Source organism: Phascolarctos cinereus, unplaced genomic scaffold (assembly GCF_003287225.1).
Source record: "Phascolarctos cinereus isolate Bilbo 61053 unplaced genomic scaffold, phaCin_HiC Scaffold_4;HRSCAF=312, whole genome shotgun sequence".
NCBI classification, from domain to species: Eukaryota; Metazoa; Chordata; class Mammalia; order Diprotodontia; family Phascolarctidae; genus Phascolarctos; species Phascolarctos cinereus.
In genome coordinates this window covers 659,501,451-659,520,740 of record NW_027555847.1, presented here as the reverse complement: position 1 = coordinate 659,520,740, position 19,290 = coordinate 659,501,451, and the positions used below count along the sequence as shown (strand labels likewise).

The 19,290-nt window shown below is 42.2% G+C and overlaps 1 protein-coding gene across 1 annotated transcript; it reads right to left on the bottom strand.

The window, feature by feature from the left end:
• Window positions 1–321: 321 nt before the first annotated feature.
• On the bottom strand, window positions 322–19,118 carry GCDH (glutaryl-CoA dehydrogenase). The gene is made up of 11 exons (XM_020995338.2): window positions 19,010–19,118; window positions 18,643–18,761; window positions 15,539–15,682; window positions 14,667–14,729; window positions 8,638–8,808; window positions 7,253–7,382; window positions 6,812–7,028; window positions 6,391–6,494; window positions 5,882–6,007; window positions 4,499–4,659; window positions 322–945 (listed from the first exon to the last, which is right to left on the bottom strand). Exons 2-11 carry the CDS (start codon window positions 18,740–18,742, stop codon window positions 872–874), a joined length of 1,290 nt encoding a protein of 429 aa, XP_020850997.1. The 5' UTR covers window positions 18,743–18,761; window positions 19,010–19,118; the 3' UTR covers window positions 322–871.
• Between the last annotated feature and the right edge of the window lie 172 nt (window positions 19,119–19,290).

Here is a 19,290-nt window from a genome sequence, read left to right as displayed (position 1 = left end):
CATATTTGGGTAAATTGTGAACTATGAACATTTGCTAGTCACCACAGTGTCCTCCTAGCATCCCTGTCCCATTTGACCCTCCACCTTCCAAACACTGGGACAGATCAGGCTTGAGTAGCTGCAGTAATTTATATTCTTATTTTTAAAAACTTCCACAGATTGTCAAATGAACAAACACAGACCACAGCTAGGGTGTCCTTGGAGAAACATGGGTACTAGTTAATATTGTGAGCCGTCTTACAAAGTGACCCCCAATATTCCTATTTCTCTAGCAACTCTACTTCCTTTCCTCTTACTCATAACAAAAAAGCATGGACATACTTTTGGTCAGCAGCATGTCATCTTTATTTTTTGGACAAGCAGACTTCTTCCCAGTCTTCTCCCAAGTCCAGGACACTGAATGATACCTCTGGAAATCAATGGGCGATCAGCAGGGTCAGGAGGCATTAGTAAGCCGGGAAGCATTATGGGTTTGGGTGAGAGATCTTAGTTATTCAGTTACAAATCAAGCAGCTTCACAGAAGCTGCTCTGAAGTTCATTTTTCTTCCTCTTGCCCCCTGATTAAAAAAAAACAACAACTCACTTATCTCCCAAGTTATATAAAATTAATAATGGTTGGTGGGTTTAAAAGGACTGGCATTGCTTGTACAATCCCATTCTTTCAGCATTTCAACAGAACTGATTTTAGAACAAGGCACATTCAGGTATAGAAATCAATTTCTTCAATCTCAGTCTCGTACCTTCCAGAAAGGAAAGCAACAGCCACTTCCCCAGAAAAGCCGACTTAATACAATCTGGGGAATCAATACAGACACAATGAAATGACAACTCTTTCTGAAGGATGTTTGTCAGCCCTTAAGTAAACCAGGTTCACTTCCCAGCACTGAATGCCTGAATTCCCGTGATAGCTCTCCCAAGGACGAGGGCATGGATGTCGTGAGTACCTAAAGAAAAGAGAATTGAGAAAAAGAGATTATTTTTAGCTGACCTCAGAGTGGACACAGAGCCCTCTTTTGCCAGTTTTGTTTTTCTGATATTCACCAGCATCTCTGATGGCTTGCTGCAAAGGCTCCAACTCACATGGTGGGAAGAGAAGCTGTAGTCAATACCTCCTGCCCAGGAAGACTAGAAGTCAGCCTACCTTTGATCACTTGGGCATAGGTGCCAGTGGAAAGCAGAGAGGCTCATAACATCTAAACAAGTCCCTGACTTTTGTGGAGTTTTTCAAACCATTTGATGAGTAAACACACCTGCTTCTGGTAGGCTTGCATGCACATCACATCTGGTGTTCTATTAAGCCTAACCTGGATGCCTTACCCTTAGTGAACTAGCCTCAGGCATCACACAAACCCAGACAACAGCCACACTTTCCTGCCCTGACAGACCAAAGGCCAGCAGAGTTGGTCTTCCTACCATAAAAGTGCTGGGGCTGAAGAAATTAAAGCTGTCTATAATCATTTGACAAAAATGCTCTAAATCACTATTGGCTAGAGAAATGCAAATTAAAACAACTCTGAGCTATCACCTCACACCTATCAGATTCGCTAATATGACAAAACAGGAAAATGATAAATGTGGGAAAATTGGGTCACTAAGGCATTGTTGGTGGAGCTGTGAACTGATCCAACCATTCGAGAGCAATTTGGAACTATGCCCAAAGGGCAATCAAACTGTGCATACCTTTGATCCAGCCATATCACTACTAAGTCTGCATCCCAAAGAGATCATAAAAAAGTGGAAAAGACCTACATGTACAAAAATATTTATAGCTACTCTTTTTGTAGTGGCAAAGAACTGGAAATTTAGGAGATGCCCATCAAGTGGGAAATGGCTGAACAAGTTGTGGTATATGAATGTAATGGAATACTATTATGCTATAAGAAACAATGAGCAGGAGGACTTCAGAAAAATCTGGAAAGACTTGTATGGACTGATGCTGAGCGAAGTGAGCGGAACCAGGAGGTTGTTGTACACAGTAACAGCAACATTGTGCGATGATCAACTATGATAGACTTAATCCTTCTCAGCAATACAATGATCTAAGAGAATTCCAAAAGACTCACGATGGAAAATGCTATCCACGTTCAGAGAAAGAACTATGGAGTCTGAATGCAGATTGAAGCATTTCACTTTTTTGGGGGGTTTGTTTGTTTTGTGTCTTTTCTCTCATTTTGTTTCTTCTTTTACAACATGAATAATGTGGAAATAAGTTTACATGACTGCACATATATAACCTATATCAGATTGCTTGCCATCTTGGGGAGGGGGATAGGAGAAAGGGAGAAAAATTTTGGAACTCAAAATCTTATAAAAATGAATGTTGAAAACTATCTTTCCATGTAATTGGAAAAAATAAAACACCATTTAAAAAAAATAGTGCTGGGGCTTATTCCTAATAGCAACAAGGAATGAGAAACACTACATATTACATCTGGCTTCTCCCCAGTTAAGCTCCCCACGCTTTAACTTGGGGATTCTAGTGATTTAGATTGTGTCCCAGGTATGCCAATGAATCACTGTAACTTTAGGTAACTCACTTCCCCCTTTTGGACTTCATCTTCCCTTTCTGTAAAATGAGAAGGTTGGACCAGATGATCTCAAAGGCCCCTTCCAGCTCTAGAATTCTGTAAAAAAGCCTTATGGGATACCAGCCCATAGGAAATGGACCAGAGGGGACAATTATGAAAAGTTCAGTTTTAAAATATTCTGCTCATATCCTAAATATCCCATTGTCCAATTCAATAAACATTTATTAAATGTTTACTACATGCAAGGCACTGTGCTAGGTATTCAGGATATGAAGACCAAAAAAGAAATATTCCAAGACCTCAAAGAGCTTGTATTCTTTTGTGTATGTGCACACAAAGGTATAATCTCAAAATAAATGTTAAGTATTTCAAAGGAATTTTTAGAAAGAGCATTAATAACTTGAGGGAGAAGCATCAAGAGAGACTCATGGAGGAGGCAGCACCTGACATGTTCTTTAAAGGAATGAATCTAGGAATCTGAGAGACAGAGGTGAAAGGGGGGTAAGTGGTAGAGATTAGAGACCACCTATGAAGTCACAGAGGCTGGAGATGGAATGTCATGTACAAGCACTACCCAATGATAACAGTATAAGACCTATACATCAAAGATATCAAAGAAATAGGAAAAATACACAAAAGTAGAAAAATATAGCAGCTCTTTTTGTCAAAGCAAAGAACTGGAAACAAAGGGGAAGGATACTTGATGTAATGGCTGAACAAATTATATGTTATCGTTGTTCAGTCATTTAAGTCCTGTCCGACTCCTTGTGATCCCATTTGGGGTTTTCTTGGCAAAAATTGTACAGTGGTTTGCTATTTGCTTCTCCAGCATTTTAGAGATGAGGAAACTGAGACAAACAGGGTTAAGTGACTTGGTCAGGGTCATATAGCTAGTAAGTGTCTGAGGCCAGATCTGTCTCCAGGCCCAGCGCTCAATCTACTGTGCTACCTAACTGCCCCACGTATAAATATGACAGAATATTATTGTGCCATTAGAAATAATGAAAGGGACAATTTCAGAGAAACTGGGAAAGACCTGCATGAACTGATGCAGAGTAAAGGAATCAAGGTACAGAATGAAACATACCTTTTTGGACATGGCATGTGTGGATTTGTTTTTCTCAACAATGCTTATTTGCTATAAGGATTGAGTTTTTCTTTATTTGGGGGGGGCGCAGAGATTTGAAGCAGGGGGGAACTATCAATAGGATCAAAAAACAGAAGAAAAGAAAGGGCCATTGAATTTTTTAAAATGCACAGATGAGAATAGAAAGAAGTTGAGAAGTTAATGCAAACAAGCAGGACAGTTTTGAAAGCTGACAAATTTAATTTATCATATACTTAAAAAAAACACCACCACCATGGTTGCAAACCTGGGTGACTAAGATGGTGGTGCACTAAACAGAATGAGAGAAGTTTGGAGGAAGGGATTTGGAGGGGAAAAGAATGAATTCTACTTTGGAGTTTGAGATGCCTTTCGTAAATCCAGATGGCATTAGTGATACAGTTCCGGAAAGAGACTAGGGCCAGATATCTATTGACAGATAGATCTATAGATGAAGACATTAATAATAATAGCTGACATTTATGCATCACTTTGCAATTACTTTTTTTTGTGTGTGCGCAGCATTCAGGGTTAAGCGACTTGCCCGAGGTCACACAGCTAGTGAGTATCATGTGTCTGAGGCCGAATTTGAACTCAGGTACTACTGACTGCAGGCCTAGTGCGATATCCACTGCACCATCTAGCTGCCCCTACAATTACAAAGTGCTTGGTGGATAATGTCTTATTTGATCTTCACAATAATCCCGTAAAGTAAATGTAAGGATGATTACAATGATTTTACAGATCAAAGGATGACAGTGACTTGCTCAAGGTCAGAAGCAGAGCTAAGACTGGAATCTAAATCTCTTTCCCTTGCCACTTCACTGACATATCTAGAGTGGCTCTGCAGCACAGGCTCCTCACCTTCATAAGTGTTTACAGCTTCCAGGTTCATGACGTGCCGGATCACATGATACTCATCACAAATCCCATTCCCACCAAGCATGTCACGGGCCTGTCTGGCAATATCAAGGGCTTTGCCACAACTATTCCTCTTCAGCAATGAAATCATTTCTGGGGTCACCCTAGAAGACACCCCCCCCCAAGATATTGATTAGACTGGTGGAAAACTCTGACACCTTCCATGGCTTCCCACAATCTCCTGAACTAAATCCAAACTTTGCCCCTGCCTCTCATCTCCACCTGTTAAAATCTTATCCATTCTTTGATATCAGGGGCTGCTTCTTTCATGAAGCCTTCTTTTCCCTCCCTAGTTAGAAGTGATTTCCTCCTTCACTGAATCCCCACAGTGGTGCCTCTCCTATGGTTACATTCATGTCATGCTTCACATTACAATGATTTGGGCTAGATAGTACTACTATTACTCCCCACTCAGCTGCCTGAAGCCAGAGTCAGTGCTAAGTACAAGCCCTTGGACAACAAGTTCTCTGGGAATACTTGGTGAATTGAATTTCTCATACAGAAAATGAGGGGATTAGACCCAATGATTTCTAAGGTCTCTTCTAACTCTAAAGCCTGTGATTGTAGAAAATGAATTGTTTGCGCACAGGTGTCCTTCATGTTAAGCAAACTCAATTTCAGAAAATTTGAGTTTACATAAAGGATAATTTGGAGCAAGATTTAAAAAAAATTTCTTTTCATTACATAATAATTTGCCATCAAGATCTTTTGAAAAACTGACCATAGGGGTTTGTCACCCTTGGGGCAAGTCACACAAAGCATGTTCCTATTTCCTCGATGAATTTTTATGAAGCTCACCTAGAAATCTAGTTGAAAACACACTTCACAGATTGCTTTAATGAGAACCCTCCTGGAGCCTCTAGCTTCAGGCCCACAGCTTGAATACCTCATTTCATATATGACCTTTCCTTATCCTCCTGAGGTGTAAATGCTCTCTTCCTCTTGAAATTACTCTGTATTACCTTATAGATACTTTGTATTTGCCAGTGAACATGAGGAAAACTTCGGGGACAGCAACTATATAATTTCTACTTCTAGTGTCTTGCACAGGCTTAAAAACTGTTTCTTGAATTGAAGGAAGAGAAGAAGGCATATCCTAGGAGGGCAATATGTAGTTGGAGGGAGGGATGTGTGGGTTGTTGCAAGGCCCAGGTGAGGCTTATGTACTGGCTGAATGTATATGAGTGCTTTATGAATACAGGCATCACCTCTTCTCCCTCACATACTGTGCTCCCTGAAGAGCTTTCCTGGTGGACCTAGTTAGCCCTGGAGTAGCCAGCCCCTATCCGGACATCCCTTCACCCAGCCTTGGCCTGAGCCCCATACTTGTCCTGGTCTTTCAAGCGCCCAAGCTGTAGGCATGCATGCAGGCCCAGGGTGATCTCTGTGAGCATATCAGCCAGTTTCTTCTGGATAAGCTGGTTTTTAGCCAATGGGAACCCAAACTGTTTCCTGGATATACAAAAGGGAGAAGGAAAAACAGAACAATTATAGAGGGCAGAAAAGGCCCCAGGCCTTGGACAGCTGAAAACAGGGGCTAAGGGAGTCATGGAAAACTTGGAGGCAAGATGATAGATATGTCTCTGCAATATCTGACCTGCTGCCCTTCTTCACTCCTACCCCCTCCAGTCTTGGGCATGCTCCACCCCCCACCCCAGGCTAGGTTCATTCATGCGACTCTAACGCCTTTCCACTTCTTCCAAAACCAGATCCCACCCCACTCCCACCCCCTCCAGGAAACTTGCCTTGATTAGACTATACTTTGGGGCCTACCTTAGGTGCCACCCAGGGTGAAGGAAGGAGGGGGAAGGGAGAAAGGTCTGGGTTCTAGTTACCTGTCTAGGGTGTACTGCCGAGCTGTGTGCAGACAGAACTCTGCAGCACCCAGTGCCCCCCAAGCAATGCCAAATCGAGCTCTGTTCAGACACCCAAAGGGGCCCTGTGGAAAGACGGAAGGGGCCAAGCAGGCTTACTGGGAGCATCCTTACCTAGGGAACTACTAGAAAGGACCTAAAAGATCATCTAAATGACTTGGCCAATGTCAAGCAGTAAGCAGAAGTGTCAGGATTTGAACTCAAATCCCCTTACCCTAAATCCAGTGCTTTTTTTTTTTTAATGATTCATGCCAAACCCCTTGAATCTCTCTTGATTATCCTAGCTCCCATTCTCAGGGCCTGGGGATACATGTTACCCCTAACCTCCCTCCTCCTCTCCCCCCTTTATACCCGGGTGTGTTCTGACTCTGGTGTTACTCACAGAAAGGCCAGAAGCATTGGGCAGCATGTTCTGTTCTGGCACTTCCACGTCATCCATGAGGACCATTCCTGTGACTGAGGTCCGAAGTGAAAACTTGCCTTCGATCTTGGGAGCTGACAATCCACGCATCCCTTTCTCTAACAGGAAGCCCCGAATCTTACCGTCCTCACACACAGCCCAGATCACAAACAGGTCAGCCACAGGTGAATTAGTGATCCTAAGGGAAGATACAGGGAATAGCTTTGGAGAGACCACCTTCTCCAATAAGTTCTCCACCACCAAAGAGCCACCCACCCTGTTCTTCAGGCCTTCTTGGAATGATAAGGATTTGAAGCCAGAAGGGAGCTGAGATCATTATCTTAGCAGTACAACCCTCTCGTTCCATAACCACTGTCAATAAGCAAATGAGCCAGGAGGGAGCCCCTGCCCTCCCCCTCTTACCAGGTCTTGGAGCCCTGCAGGGTGTAGGTCTTGCTGGCTGCATTGTAGCGGGCCTTAGTCTCCATGCTACCTGGGTCACTTCCATGATTGGGCTCCGTCAATGCAAAGCAGCCCAGGATTTCCCCCTTTGCTGTCAACCAAACCCACAGTCAGAGCTAGGAATTTCTCCCCTCCCCCCAGACCACCTCCTTGTAATTCCCACTCCACAGGCATCTCCATGGCTCTTGGAACTTGCAAAGCTCTAGCAGGCACTAATGATATTCAATAACCCTGGGGGGCCTGGTGGTGGGAACAAGAATCAGTAGGGTTGATGTCGAAGGGGATTAGTATGGAGGATGCTTAGGGGTCCCAGGAAGGGAGTCATTACAGGGCAGGTTTGAAAACTCGGGTCAGGTTTTAGGGTGTAACACCAGCAAGGGGGCTAAGGATTCCCTGGTGGGTCAGCAAGCTCAGGAAGATTTGTCTGAAGTCCCAACCAGATGGTGGGAAGGACATGAGATAGAGAGGAATCACAGGAATATTAGACTCAGGGAAGGAGGTCACAGGTCTCATAGACTCAAAGAATTGGTGGAATTGAGAGGGATCTTGGAAATCATCTAATTCAACCCCTTCATTTTGTTGATGGGAAAACTGAAGCCCTGAGAGATTAAGTGATTTGTCCAAAGCCATTTGGCCAGGAACAGAACCTAGATCTCTTAACTCCAAAGTTAATGTTCTTTTCACCAGACAAGGTTACTTTTTGTCCAAAGGTCCCAGGGAAGGGAGTCTTAAGAAGATCAGTTGGGGAGGGACTCAGGGGTCCTTGAAAAGGGGTTAGAATCAGAACCTGAGCTAGAAGAAACCTCTGAGGCCATCTAGACTCATCTAAACCTGAATAGGAAGCCTTCTATGATATACTCAACAAGGAGTCATCCAACCTTTGCCTGGAAACCTCTAAGAACCTCTAGAAGGACCAGCTATCTCCCTGGGCAGCCCACTGTACAGCGCTGATTGTTAGGAAGTTTTTCCCGATATCAAATATAAAATTGCCTCTCAGAGTCTTCCACTCTTCAACCCCAGTTCTGCCCTCTGGGGCAAATCAAAATGAATGTAATTCCTCTTTCATGTGACAGCCTTTAATATATGTGAAGACAGCTCTCCTTTCACCCTCTAAGTTTTCTTTTCTCCAGCAGAGTTGTGGCAAAGGAGGTAAGTGTCTCAAGGCTGGTCCATTGGGAATGGAGCACAAGGGTCCAAGAAGACAGCTCAGGAGTCCTGAATGGTTTAAAAAGCTCTAGGAAGGGGTTCAAGCCAGTCAACAGAGAAGAGGCTAAGGGGTCCTTGGAGGGTCAGTGGGCTCAGGAAGGTGGGTGAAGAATCCCATATTCCAAGAGTACTGCTCTCACCCAGTCGAGGCAAGAATCTCTGCCGCTGCTCTTCAGAGCCATAGGCATAGATTGGGTACATGACCAAGGAGGACTGGACGCTCATGGCTGACCGGTAGCCACTGTCTACACGCTCCAGCTCCCGGGTCAGAAGTCCATAGGCCACAGATGAGGTCCCAGCACAGCCATACCCTATGAGAACAGACACACCCTATTAGAGGCTGGGTCCAGAGTCCCCAGGGACTTCTTGAGGAAAACAGTTACTGAGCTAGGTCATTCTATCACCAAGAGGCTGGTCCTTGGGGATGAATACCTGGGGCTCAGACCCAATCCCCAGCACCTCAACTCTTAAAGAGGCTGAAATCGACATTGTTCCCAGCTAATTTCACTGTTAGCTTTTGCTGCCCCAGCATGAGGGAAAGCAGGCTGTGGGCAAAGTGATCCCTGGTATAAGGAATAAATGAGGGACAAATTGTAATATAGTATGGTTTTAGGGCAAAGTCACCTAAAATTCTTCCACTCTGGCCAAGAATAGATGCATATACTTGAACCAAACCTAAGAGATTGTTCTGCTAATGATATGCCAACATTGTTGATGTGCCTAAATCCTGAGAAATCTTCTAATGAAGAAACTAGATTACAATTCTGAAAAAAATAAGTTTTGAGAAATAATTGTATCATGAACGAATTATTTTTAGATACCTATAAAAGTTACTACTTTGATACCTATATGGAAAAGGATCACTGTTTCAGATTATTCTTCATAGTCTCTTGCAGACTACCTAAATGCATATACTCTGGATGCTGCTATGTTTCTTTTATGGAATTCTCGGGAGAAAAGGCACCTGATCTGGTTACTATATGCCTTCAGTTTCAGGAGGGAGATGGAGGAAAGAGGCAGTTGCACTTTATGTTGGAAAAGAACCCTGAGTTAAAGAAATTGATTCTGTATTGTGGGCTCACTCCAATAATGATGCTGGCCTGATAAAAGGAATTAAACTAATTATCATTAGTTACTATAAAGATAAGCCATGGCCACGCATTAAGAAATAGCTTTTGTTTAAAGCTCAAGTTGAAGGAATATAGCCAGTAATAGAAGATTTAAAGAATAAGAAGTTATTAAAAATGGGTAATCCCTATGTAATACTCCTACCTTACTGGTAAGAAAAGAAGAGAAATTAGATAAAGAGGGTCAGTCACTTTGTTCAAGATTGAAGAGCTATAAATAAGCATGTTATTCCTATGATTCCTGTTGTACCTAGTCCTGCTACTATTACAACTTCTGTGCCTCTGACAGCATGGTTCTTTTCAGTAATCGATACCGTATGTTCTGGTTTCTTTTCCATTCCATTAGATGAAGAACCTAAATTTTTGGTTGCACTTACTTATGGAGAATCTCAGTACATATGGTAAAGAATTCCCCAAGGGTTCTGTGACTCCCCTACTATTTTTTCTAGAAACTTGCAGGAAAATTTAAAGTTGTTTATTTCACCAAAAGGGCATGCTTTTCAATATGTAGATGATGTATTGATAGCTTCTGAAACTGAAGAACAAAATAAGATTGAAACTCTTGCTTTGCTTAAGTTCTTAGCTCTACAAGGACATAAAATATCTTTGGACAGGCTACGGTATTGCCTACCAGAGGGGAAATATATAAGATACTTTCTCTCTGCAAATGGGAGGAAGGTATGGCCCTCCCAGAGTGAAACCAATTCCAAGAGTGAGGATTCCACCTAATGAAAACTGCTGGAACACTTTCTAAGTTTGGTAAGCTACTGCAGATGGTGGATTCCCATCTTTTCTGAAACTGTTAGGCTTTAATTCTGAAGCTGCATGATAATTCCTCTGATGCCTTAGAAGGGAAAGAAAAACCTGAACAGGCCTTTTTTTTAACCCTGAAGGGAGCTGCAACACCACCTCCAATATTAGGTGGAAAGGTAAACCTTTCCATTTATTTTACCATGAGAGGGATGGGGTGGCAAGGAGAGTCCACACTCAAAAATTGTCAACTCCTTATGTCAAACTATTTATAAACAAGCCCTACTATCTTAAGAACAAGCAGGAAAAGAGTGAGAACTTTTTTCTGCTGAAAGTTTTGAACTTTTCAAAAGATATAATCTCATCTTTATTTTCCCAATACCAGTCAGGATGTGAATGCAAAGAGAAAAAAGAGTTAAGAGGAAAGGCGATCCTTTCCCCTTTGCAGAAATTTATAGAAATGCAAACTTGTGAACTGAAAGGAAATGTATTTACTGTAGATTTCCAAATTGTGGTTAAAGATTCTAGTGGGGTTTGGGGTTGCAGCCCCTCAGTACTAAAGCACATGCAAACAACAGATCACTCTCTTCCCTTGAGATTGATAGATTCACTGTTCTAGTGTAAGGGAAGAAGGCGATTTCACCAATGACAGCATAAACAGAACTGAAACCAATTTAAAAGTTTTATCTCCAGTGAAGTCCAAAAGTGAAGAAAGAAAAAAACAAACAGATTTTGCAGGTTTTTAAGCTTTCTCTGGTGGTGATTTTTATACCACGATATGTTTATTACACTAGAAAAGAAAGATGTTGAATGAACACTTTTGGAAAAACCTTGTACGTACTTAATAAGCACTGAAGATAAATGCTCTTCTTTATTGTTAACTAACTTATGGCCACATGAAAAATAACTGTACCTTGCTTTAAACTGTATGCAGTGTTTTCTCAACAAAACAATGATCTAAGACAATTCCAAAAGATTTATGACAGAATGCTATCCACATCCAAAGAAAGAACTATGGAAGCTGATTGCAGATCAAAGCACGCTATTTTCACTTTTTTGTTTTGTTTCTTTTTTCACAACAAAACTAATGTGGAAATATGTTTAACATGATTGCACATGTATAGTCTATATCAGATTGCTTGCCATCTTATGAAAGGGGGAAAGAAAGGAGGGAGAAAAATTTGGAACTCAGAATCTTTTAAAAAATGAATGCTGAAAACTATCTTTACATGTAATTGGAAAAATAAAATACTTTTTACGAAAAAAAACCCCAAACCTATAAGCAGTGGAACCTGCTATGTGCGGTGGAACAGTAAATTGATTTGCTCTGGGTTTTGATCTCAGATATAACTGTGTGACAGATGTTAAGGCAGTACTCCACAGTTCAAGGGAAAATGCCAAGAACCACTCAAAGGAAATGCCAGCTAGAAAATATTTTTTTAAAGTATCAAAGTAAACATATTGCATATATTTATAGGAAAATTTCTTAATATATCCACCTGGAAAATATTACCAGTGCATAGAGATGACTGGGAAGGTTGAAAAGAAAGCCTTATGAAGGTAATGGTAGAATGCTCTCAAAGCAGGTTTTCCACTGTATTTCCCTTCTGGACAGGAATATTTCCCACCTAGTTGATTCTGAGCCTGGTTATGACACCCTGTAGATAATGTGGAAATCTGGTGCAGGATTAGCTCTTCCAAAAGGTATCTATGACTTTTACTTGAAATTAAACAGACTTAAAGGAATTTTGTCCTAGTATACCTAAGATAGGTCACTTTATGACTTTAGGCTTTGGCCTGAGGGAACAATACTAATACTATTAGAACCATGTCCTTCCTCTTTTCAGAAAAAATTTCTACGAAAATGTCAAGAGAACTGCAAATTTTTAAATGGATTATAATGTTACAATCATTAAGCATCTCTGATCTCCTAAAATGGAATGCAAATAAACAGGACCTCACTGCTTTGATTTCACTGTCCTGAATTTCTGACAGCAATTGTTGACTTCCTAGCCCAGGCAACTCAAAGTCCTTAGGTTTGCCATTTCTTTGTTCATTGGCTTAATAGTTACATGTTCACATATAAGTTTATGTCTGTATAGTATCATATCTTAATTGAATGATATGAGGAAAACATATGTCCTCAAAAGGGGATAGGATAAAGCTATGATATGATAAAGATATAAAGGTTTTAATTTTTAATGGATCAGTAAACTTTACTTTAGGAAAAGCAGCAAGATTAGACTGTTTCCACTTGAGAACTAAGATATATATGTTTCAGATGTTTTCCACTGGGTAACAGTATATACTGAGAGGACTCATGACATCTGTAATTGTATTAGTAACCTTAAAAGTTCGGTTGCTGGGCCAGTGAAAAACAGTGAAAAAGGCCAAGTAAAGATGGTGGTCCTAAATGATTTATTTTAAACTTTATCCTGAAGATAATAGGGAACTACTGAGTTTCTTTCACTTTCATTTGAATATCTACAGGTGCCTATCCACACAAATGCCTAAATACACACAGGCTTTGGATATATTTTAGTAATTGCCTTTATTAACTGGAGAAGGAAATGGCAACCACTCTAGACTAATGGCCAAGAAAACTCCATATGTGGTCACAAAGAGTTGGATATGACTGAACAACAATTGTATATATGGTCTCCAGCTGAATTGAAACTGTTACACATAAAACCATTTTAATTAGTTGCCAAAATTTTCCAATTTTTTTTACCTATTTGAGTGTTCTCTCTCTCTCTCTCTGTCTCTATCTCTTTCTGTCTCTCAACATCAAGAGACGGATTTATTTTACAAAGACAGGTCTTCACAGATCCTTTCTAAGATTCTTCCTCTAGCCTTATCCATACCAAATACAGAGTCTAGGTAAAGATAGAAAGAAAAAATGATATGTGAAGACTGAAACTCTCCAAACTTTCAGATGAGTTACAAGTAGCTAAATTCGATGTTCTCCCTACAGCATTGATGTTTATTAGGTTAACTCCATAAGATTTGAACTGGCTTTCACCACATGAACTAATTACTGAAAGGCCAATGTAACTGGATTTTGTAAAGCCCTACTAAATCATACTAAGTTTTATCATTACTAGGTTTAAGCAGCATTAAGGTGGCTTGGAATCTGGAAAGTAAATGTACTGGAAGAAATGCTTCTGCAAATCTGCCCTAAAAACAAGGCTCATTCCAGGTACTGTTAACAACTGACATCCCAGTTAAATACACTGAATTTCTGATTAAGAGATACACTGAGTTTGAATGGACCAAAACGAATAATTTGTGGACAGTGGTCTAGGACAGATTCTGCTGACATGGAACTTCCAAGGGAAAATGTTTCCTAGAAACAGATGATTTTATGATGTAGAGAGTTAAACCCAAAATGACAGAATAAGAAATCCAATGTTTAAATGGAATGTTGCACACATATTTACCCAAACTCTTAATATTGTCCAGCATCTGAATTGCATTCTAGAGTTAGGGAAAGGTATCGGATATTTTAAGAGATATTCCTTGAAAGTGAATATTGTTCCAAATTTCCTGATTCAATCTTGCAATATTATTCATTTGGCTAGTATTAATGCTGCTCTAGACACGTTGGTTATAAAAATGCCTAAGAATTACATAATCACAAGTTAACAAGACTTTTGAAAAGATTTGAACTTTTTGAGAATGTGGTACTATAAAATAATACCAAAAGGTGGAATTTGCAAAAAAATAACTGAGGGTTAAACTCTAACATGGTCTAGTACTAGGGTATAGTCACTTAAAATTCTTTAGCTCCTGCCAAGAATAGGTACACAAACTTGAACTAAACCAAAATAGACTGTTCTGCCAACATTACTAATGCATCTAAGTCCTGATAAAATTACCAATGGAGAAACAACTGAATGACAGTTCTGAAAAATAAGTTTTCATACATAGCTGTATTATGTATGAGTTATTTTAGATGCTTATAAAAGCTGCCACTTTGTCACTTGCACAAAAAAGAATGCTGTTCTTGATTTTCTTCTTAGTTTCCTGCGGAATGCCTATATGCATCTTCTCCGGATACTACTATTTTCCTCTTTTCAATAAATTTTCTATTATTTCAAGATTGTCTCAAGTAGGTTCATTTCAACCTCACACTGGCGTGTGGTAAATACTTAATAAATACTTGTCAATCATGGATTGTATAACCAAACTAGACACCCAAATTCTGCCCTAGAGCCTATAATCCAGAATCCCACGGTCACAGGCAGGGACAAGAAAGAAAAAGGAAGAAAGCTAGAACACATTGTACTTACCTTTAATGGTGCAGCCTAGCACGCCCAGTTCTCCCATCTCTGAAATGATCTCCCGGTGAAACACTATAAGAATAAGAAAACACAATTCATAAATGTTTGCACAAACCTGAGACACCATTCCAGCCCCTCCTCTTTCCCTAGTCCTAAGGAGAGATTCCAGTCTTGTCTCTAGGGATCCCCCAAGGCCTATGGGAGAAAGACAAAGTCTCCAGGCTTTCTGCCCTTTTCTTAGCCTATTCCCAATCCCCACAGGGACTTGTGATGATTAAAAAGGTTCAAGAGACAGTTTCTGGGTAATTTTATCATTTTATTAATAAGGCCAACAGGTTATTAATAAAAGGGTGGTTGCTGTCTCTCTTAGACAAAGGGCACTTAATGGTGATGGGATCACAGTTTACATGCCTTTTGAAGAGGTGTTCCTGAGGGGTGCCTACTCAACTATGAATGGTTAACAAAATGGGAGGTGGGTTGTCTTGGGGTACATGACTTGAGTCACTCAAATCTTGGTCAAAGCAACATCAATTTCCGTATTGCCATATAAACATTTCCCCTGAACAAACACAATGAATACACCCATTAGCCCAAACTTAGAATTTCTTTTTCTGTTTGATTAGATCTTGGCCTGGGTAAATTTCTTTCTTTCTTTTTTTTTGGGGGGGCAGGGGGAATAAATTTCTAAGAGAGATTTCCCACACTAGTTGGTTTCTGGATGAGGAAATAGAAGAGGGGGGAAATCTTGGTCCTAATATAATAATTACTTATTAAATATAAGAAAGAAATATTAATTTTGCTACTGGAGAGAACAGGGAATCCTTTGGGCTTAAAGGGAAGTCACTCTACTTTGAGATCTTACTCTCACCCAAAACCAATACCTTCATTCCGATTAGCCAGGAGGACCCGGGGCATCAACTTTTCCTGGCAGTAGGCTCGGAAAGTATCTCGGGTCAGGATCTCTTCAGGTGTCAGTTGTGCTTCCAAAAGAAGTGGGTCCTGCCAGTTGAAGCTGGAGTGGGAAGCTGAAGGGGCAAGGACAGGAGGACTCAGGGATAAGGAGAGTGAAACTGCTCAATGCTCAACCCACCTCCAGCTATGTTCTCCTCCTCTGAGTGAATGAAGACCTCTCTTTGTCTCTAGATTGCAATACCCCCCAAAAGTACTACCCTGGACAAACCATGTTTCCCTCCCTAAGCCTCAGTTTCTCCATCTGTGAAATGTGGAAAATATTCCTTGTAGGACTTCTCTGCCAGAGTTGTTTTTCACTGTGCAAGAGTTTTGTAAACCTTGAATGGTTTACAGAAAAGAAAGCCACTGTTATTCATGCAGATTCTCCTTCCTACTCTCCCACCCCATATATTCAGTGAGGCTTTAGTTAGGATTGAACATCTGACTAGAGCTGAAGCTAGTGGGTGAGAGCTGGGGCAGGGGACTGGACAGGCTGGTGGGTGAGAGATGAGGCAGGAGACTGGCTACCTATCCTCTCTAGAATCACAAATAAACTTCCCCGACACTGTGAGCTCCTTGAGGGCAGAAACTGGGTGGCTTTTTTTTTTATCCCCAGTGCCTGGCACATAGTAGGCACACAATATTTACTGATCGATTATAAAGCTCTTCCTACCCTGGCCCCAGCCCACCTTTCTACCTTTTTGTAACAACACAATACTCCCCGTCATGCTCGACATCCATAGCTTCATCCCAGCCTCTTGGAATCACTGGTTTTTGTCTAGTGCCGCCTTCTGCATAAGACCTTTCCCGATTCCCCCTTCCCCAGCGGCTACTGTTTCCTCTCCCAAAGTTACAATGTATTTGTACCCGCTTTGCATATGTGTTACGTGTTGAGGAGAATGTAAGCTATTTGTTTTACTTTTGTCATTATATACCCAGCATCCAGCACAGTGCCTGGCACATAGTAGGTGCTTAGTAAGTGCTTCCTAAAGGTAGGGATCTGAGATTGGGAAAAGCTTCCTAGAGGATTATAGATTTAGAGTTGTAAGACATCTTATTAGTCACAGAGTCCAATCCTCTGATTTCCCAGAAGACACTAAGGTACAGAAGGGTTATTATGAGCCCAGAGTCATAGAGACAGTAAATGTCTAAGATGGGATGAAGTTCGAACTAGGCTTTAAAGGACAAGTTGGAATTTAACTGGTTAAGAAGTAGAAGGAAGGAGGTCCGGGCATCTTGAATAGTCTGGATAAAGGCTCAATTCAGGAGTGCCAGGGTGTTTGGAGAGAATGTGGTCCAGGGCGGTTGGTGGGCAATAAATCAAATGAGAAAGGTAAGAGTGTTGGTGGATGGTGGAGGGCCTGGAATTTGATGCAAGACTGTGCTCAGGACCAACCATTTCTAAGAAGAGAAGTGATAGGTGCAAATCCATACAGAAGAATGTGAGGGAGAGGGAGAAGGAAGGAGGAAGGAGGAGAGGAACGGGGAGAGGAAGAGACAGAGAGAGAGAAGAAGAAGGAGAAGAAGAAGAAGAAGAAGAAGAAGAAGAAGAAGAAGAAGAAGAAGAAGAAGAAGAAGAAGAAGAAGAAGAAGAAAGAAGGAAGAGGCAGAAGGTGGGAGAGACAAGAAGGAGGAGGAGGAGAGAGGGAGAGAGACAAGAAGGAGGAAGAGGGAGGGAAGGGGAGAGGAAGGGAGAGAGAGAGGGAAAGAGGGAGGGGGAGAAAGGGAGGGAAGGAGAGGGAAAGAGAGAGAGAAAGAGAGGGAGAGAGAGGGAGAGAGGGAGGGAGGGAGAGAGAGAGAGAGAGAGAGAGCGGGAGGGAGAGGGGGGAGAGGGAGAGAGACAGAGAGGAGGAGGAGAAGGAGGAGGAGGAGGAGGACATCAGAGCTAAAAGGCACCTCAGAGCGGGGATTCTTAACCATTTTTGTGTCATGGAGCTCTTTGGCAATGTGCTAAAGTCTATAGCCCTTGTTCAGAATGTTTTTAAATAGTTGAAGGAAATGCTACATTTTTGGTTAAAGTCTAGTGAAAATAAAAATATTTTTTTCCCATCCAAGTCAACCCCCCTGAAATCTATCTGCCCACCACCAGGTTAAGAACCTCTGACTTAGAGAGTCCACTCCATAGAACAAATGTGAGGGCAGGGATTGATCAGGGAGGTTGCCCCTATCACCTAGAAGAGCAAGAATTTTTTGGTCTTTGCTAAGATTTGTATCGTATCTTCCTTTGGACACACTCTTTGGTAAGTCAAGTTTCATAGGATGGATTGGTTAGCTTTCATTACAGTGGACTGTTTTGGGAAGAGCCACCCTTTTATGTTGGCCTATAAAATCCATGAGTACTTCCCTGTTCCCACCCCATCCTTTGCCAGCTCAAAGGACTAAGCCAATCTCCAAGAGACACCAAAGGGGCAAGTCTGTAGTTCCATAGGAAGATATCACTGCAGTCCCAACAAAGGAAGTCTCTTATTCTCCCAGACTAACATGCATTATGTACCCACTGTTTACTAGAACCTGTGCTAGACACTTGGGAATAATACCAAGACCAAAGCGAAATTGTTTATGCCTCCTAGGAGTTTATATACCTATATTTATCTCATTTTTATAGAGGAGGAAACAGGCCAGAGAATACAAGTAATGTGCAAGATCACATAGCTAGTAAGCAACATAATCAGAATTTGAATCTAGATGCTCTGATTCCAAGTCCAGTGTTCCTTAGAATGTCCCACTGCCTTTCTTGGCAGCCAAGCCTAGTGTGGGTCCCCTAAGACCTCTCACATAAGAAAAAGGGGCCTGGAGGAGAGGGGAAGGGATCACTTGTAGCAGACAAGGAAGAGCTGGATCCCTGAGTCAGTGGGATGGAGTGTAGGATACCGAACTTGGAGAGAGAATCCCTGCCCTGTTAATAAGTGACCCTGAGCAAGTACCTTTCCCTCCCTGGCCTCAGTTTCCTCATCTGTAAAAGGAGAGATATGGCCTAGGTGATCCCTTAATCCTTCTAGCCCCAACTCTCCGACCTCCCCGCGCCCCTACTCACCCCGGGTCGCGGCCTGGGTAGCTCGGCTTCTCACCAAGTCCAGGAGTGGGCTGTGGATTCGGCTCAGGAGCCGCCACGCGGAGACACCCTTCAGCGCCATGGGGAGGAGGACAGACTGCCTGGAGGAGGGGAAAGAACTCAGGGTCCACGTCTCCAGCCCGCCCCCAGCCCCGAGACTCGGTCCTAGAAAGGGTCCACTGCGCAGAGGAGAAGCCGACGGGTGGGAAGGGGGCCCTGGAGTCCGGGTCAGGAAGACCGCTTCAGCCGCAGCAGGGAAAGACTAGGGGACCAACGTCCCGGACCCCTCTTTTCCCTAACCCGCCCCCCCCCACCCCGAAAGACCTCCCCGAATCCGACCGGGGTTTACCTCTGGACTCCAAGACACCGAGGTCAGTGCAGAACCGAACAAAGACCACTGGAGAGTTAGAGACCCAGAAGGAGGCGGTGTACATTTCAGCCCTTTCATTGGTCCGAATGAAGGCGCCTCTACCCCGAGAGGGGCGGAGTCGTCTCTTCTTAAACTGGTGATGCTTGATCTTACCCCGTTGAAGCCTAGCAACGCCCGCAGACTGAGTATGGCCTCTTTAACAAGCTTAGCGTGTCGAGGGAGCCGGCGGCCGAGAGCAGAACTCCGTTCTGATTGGTCAT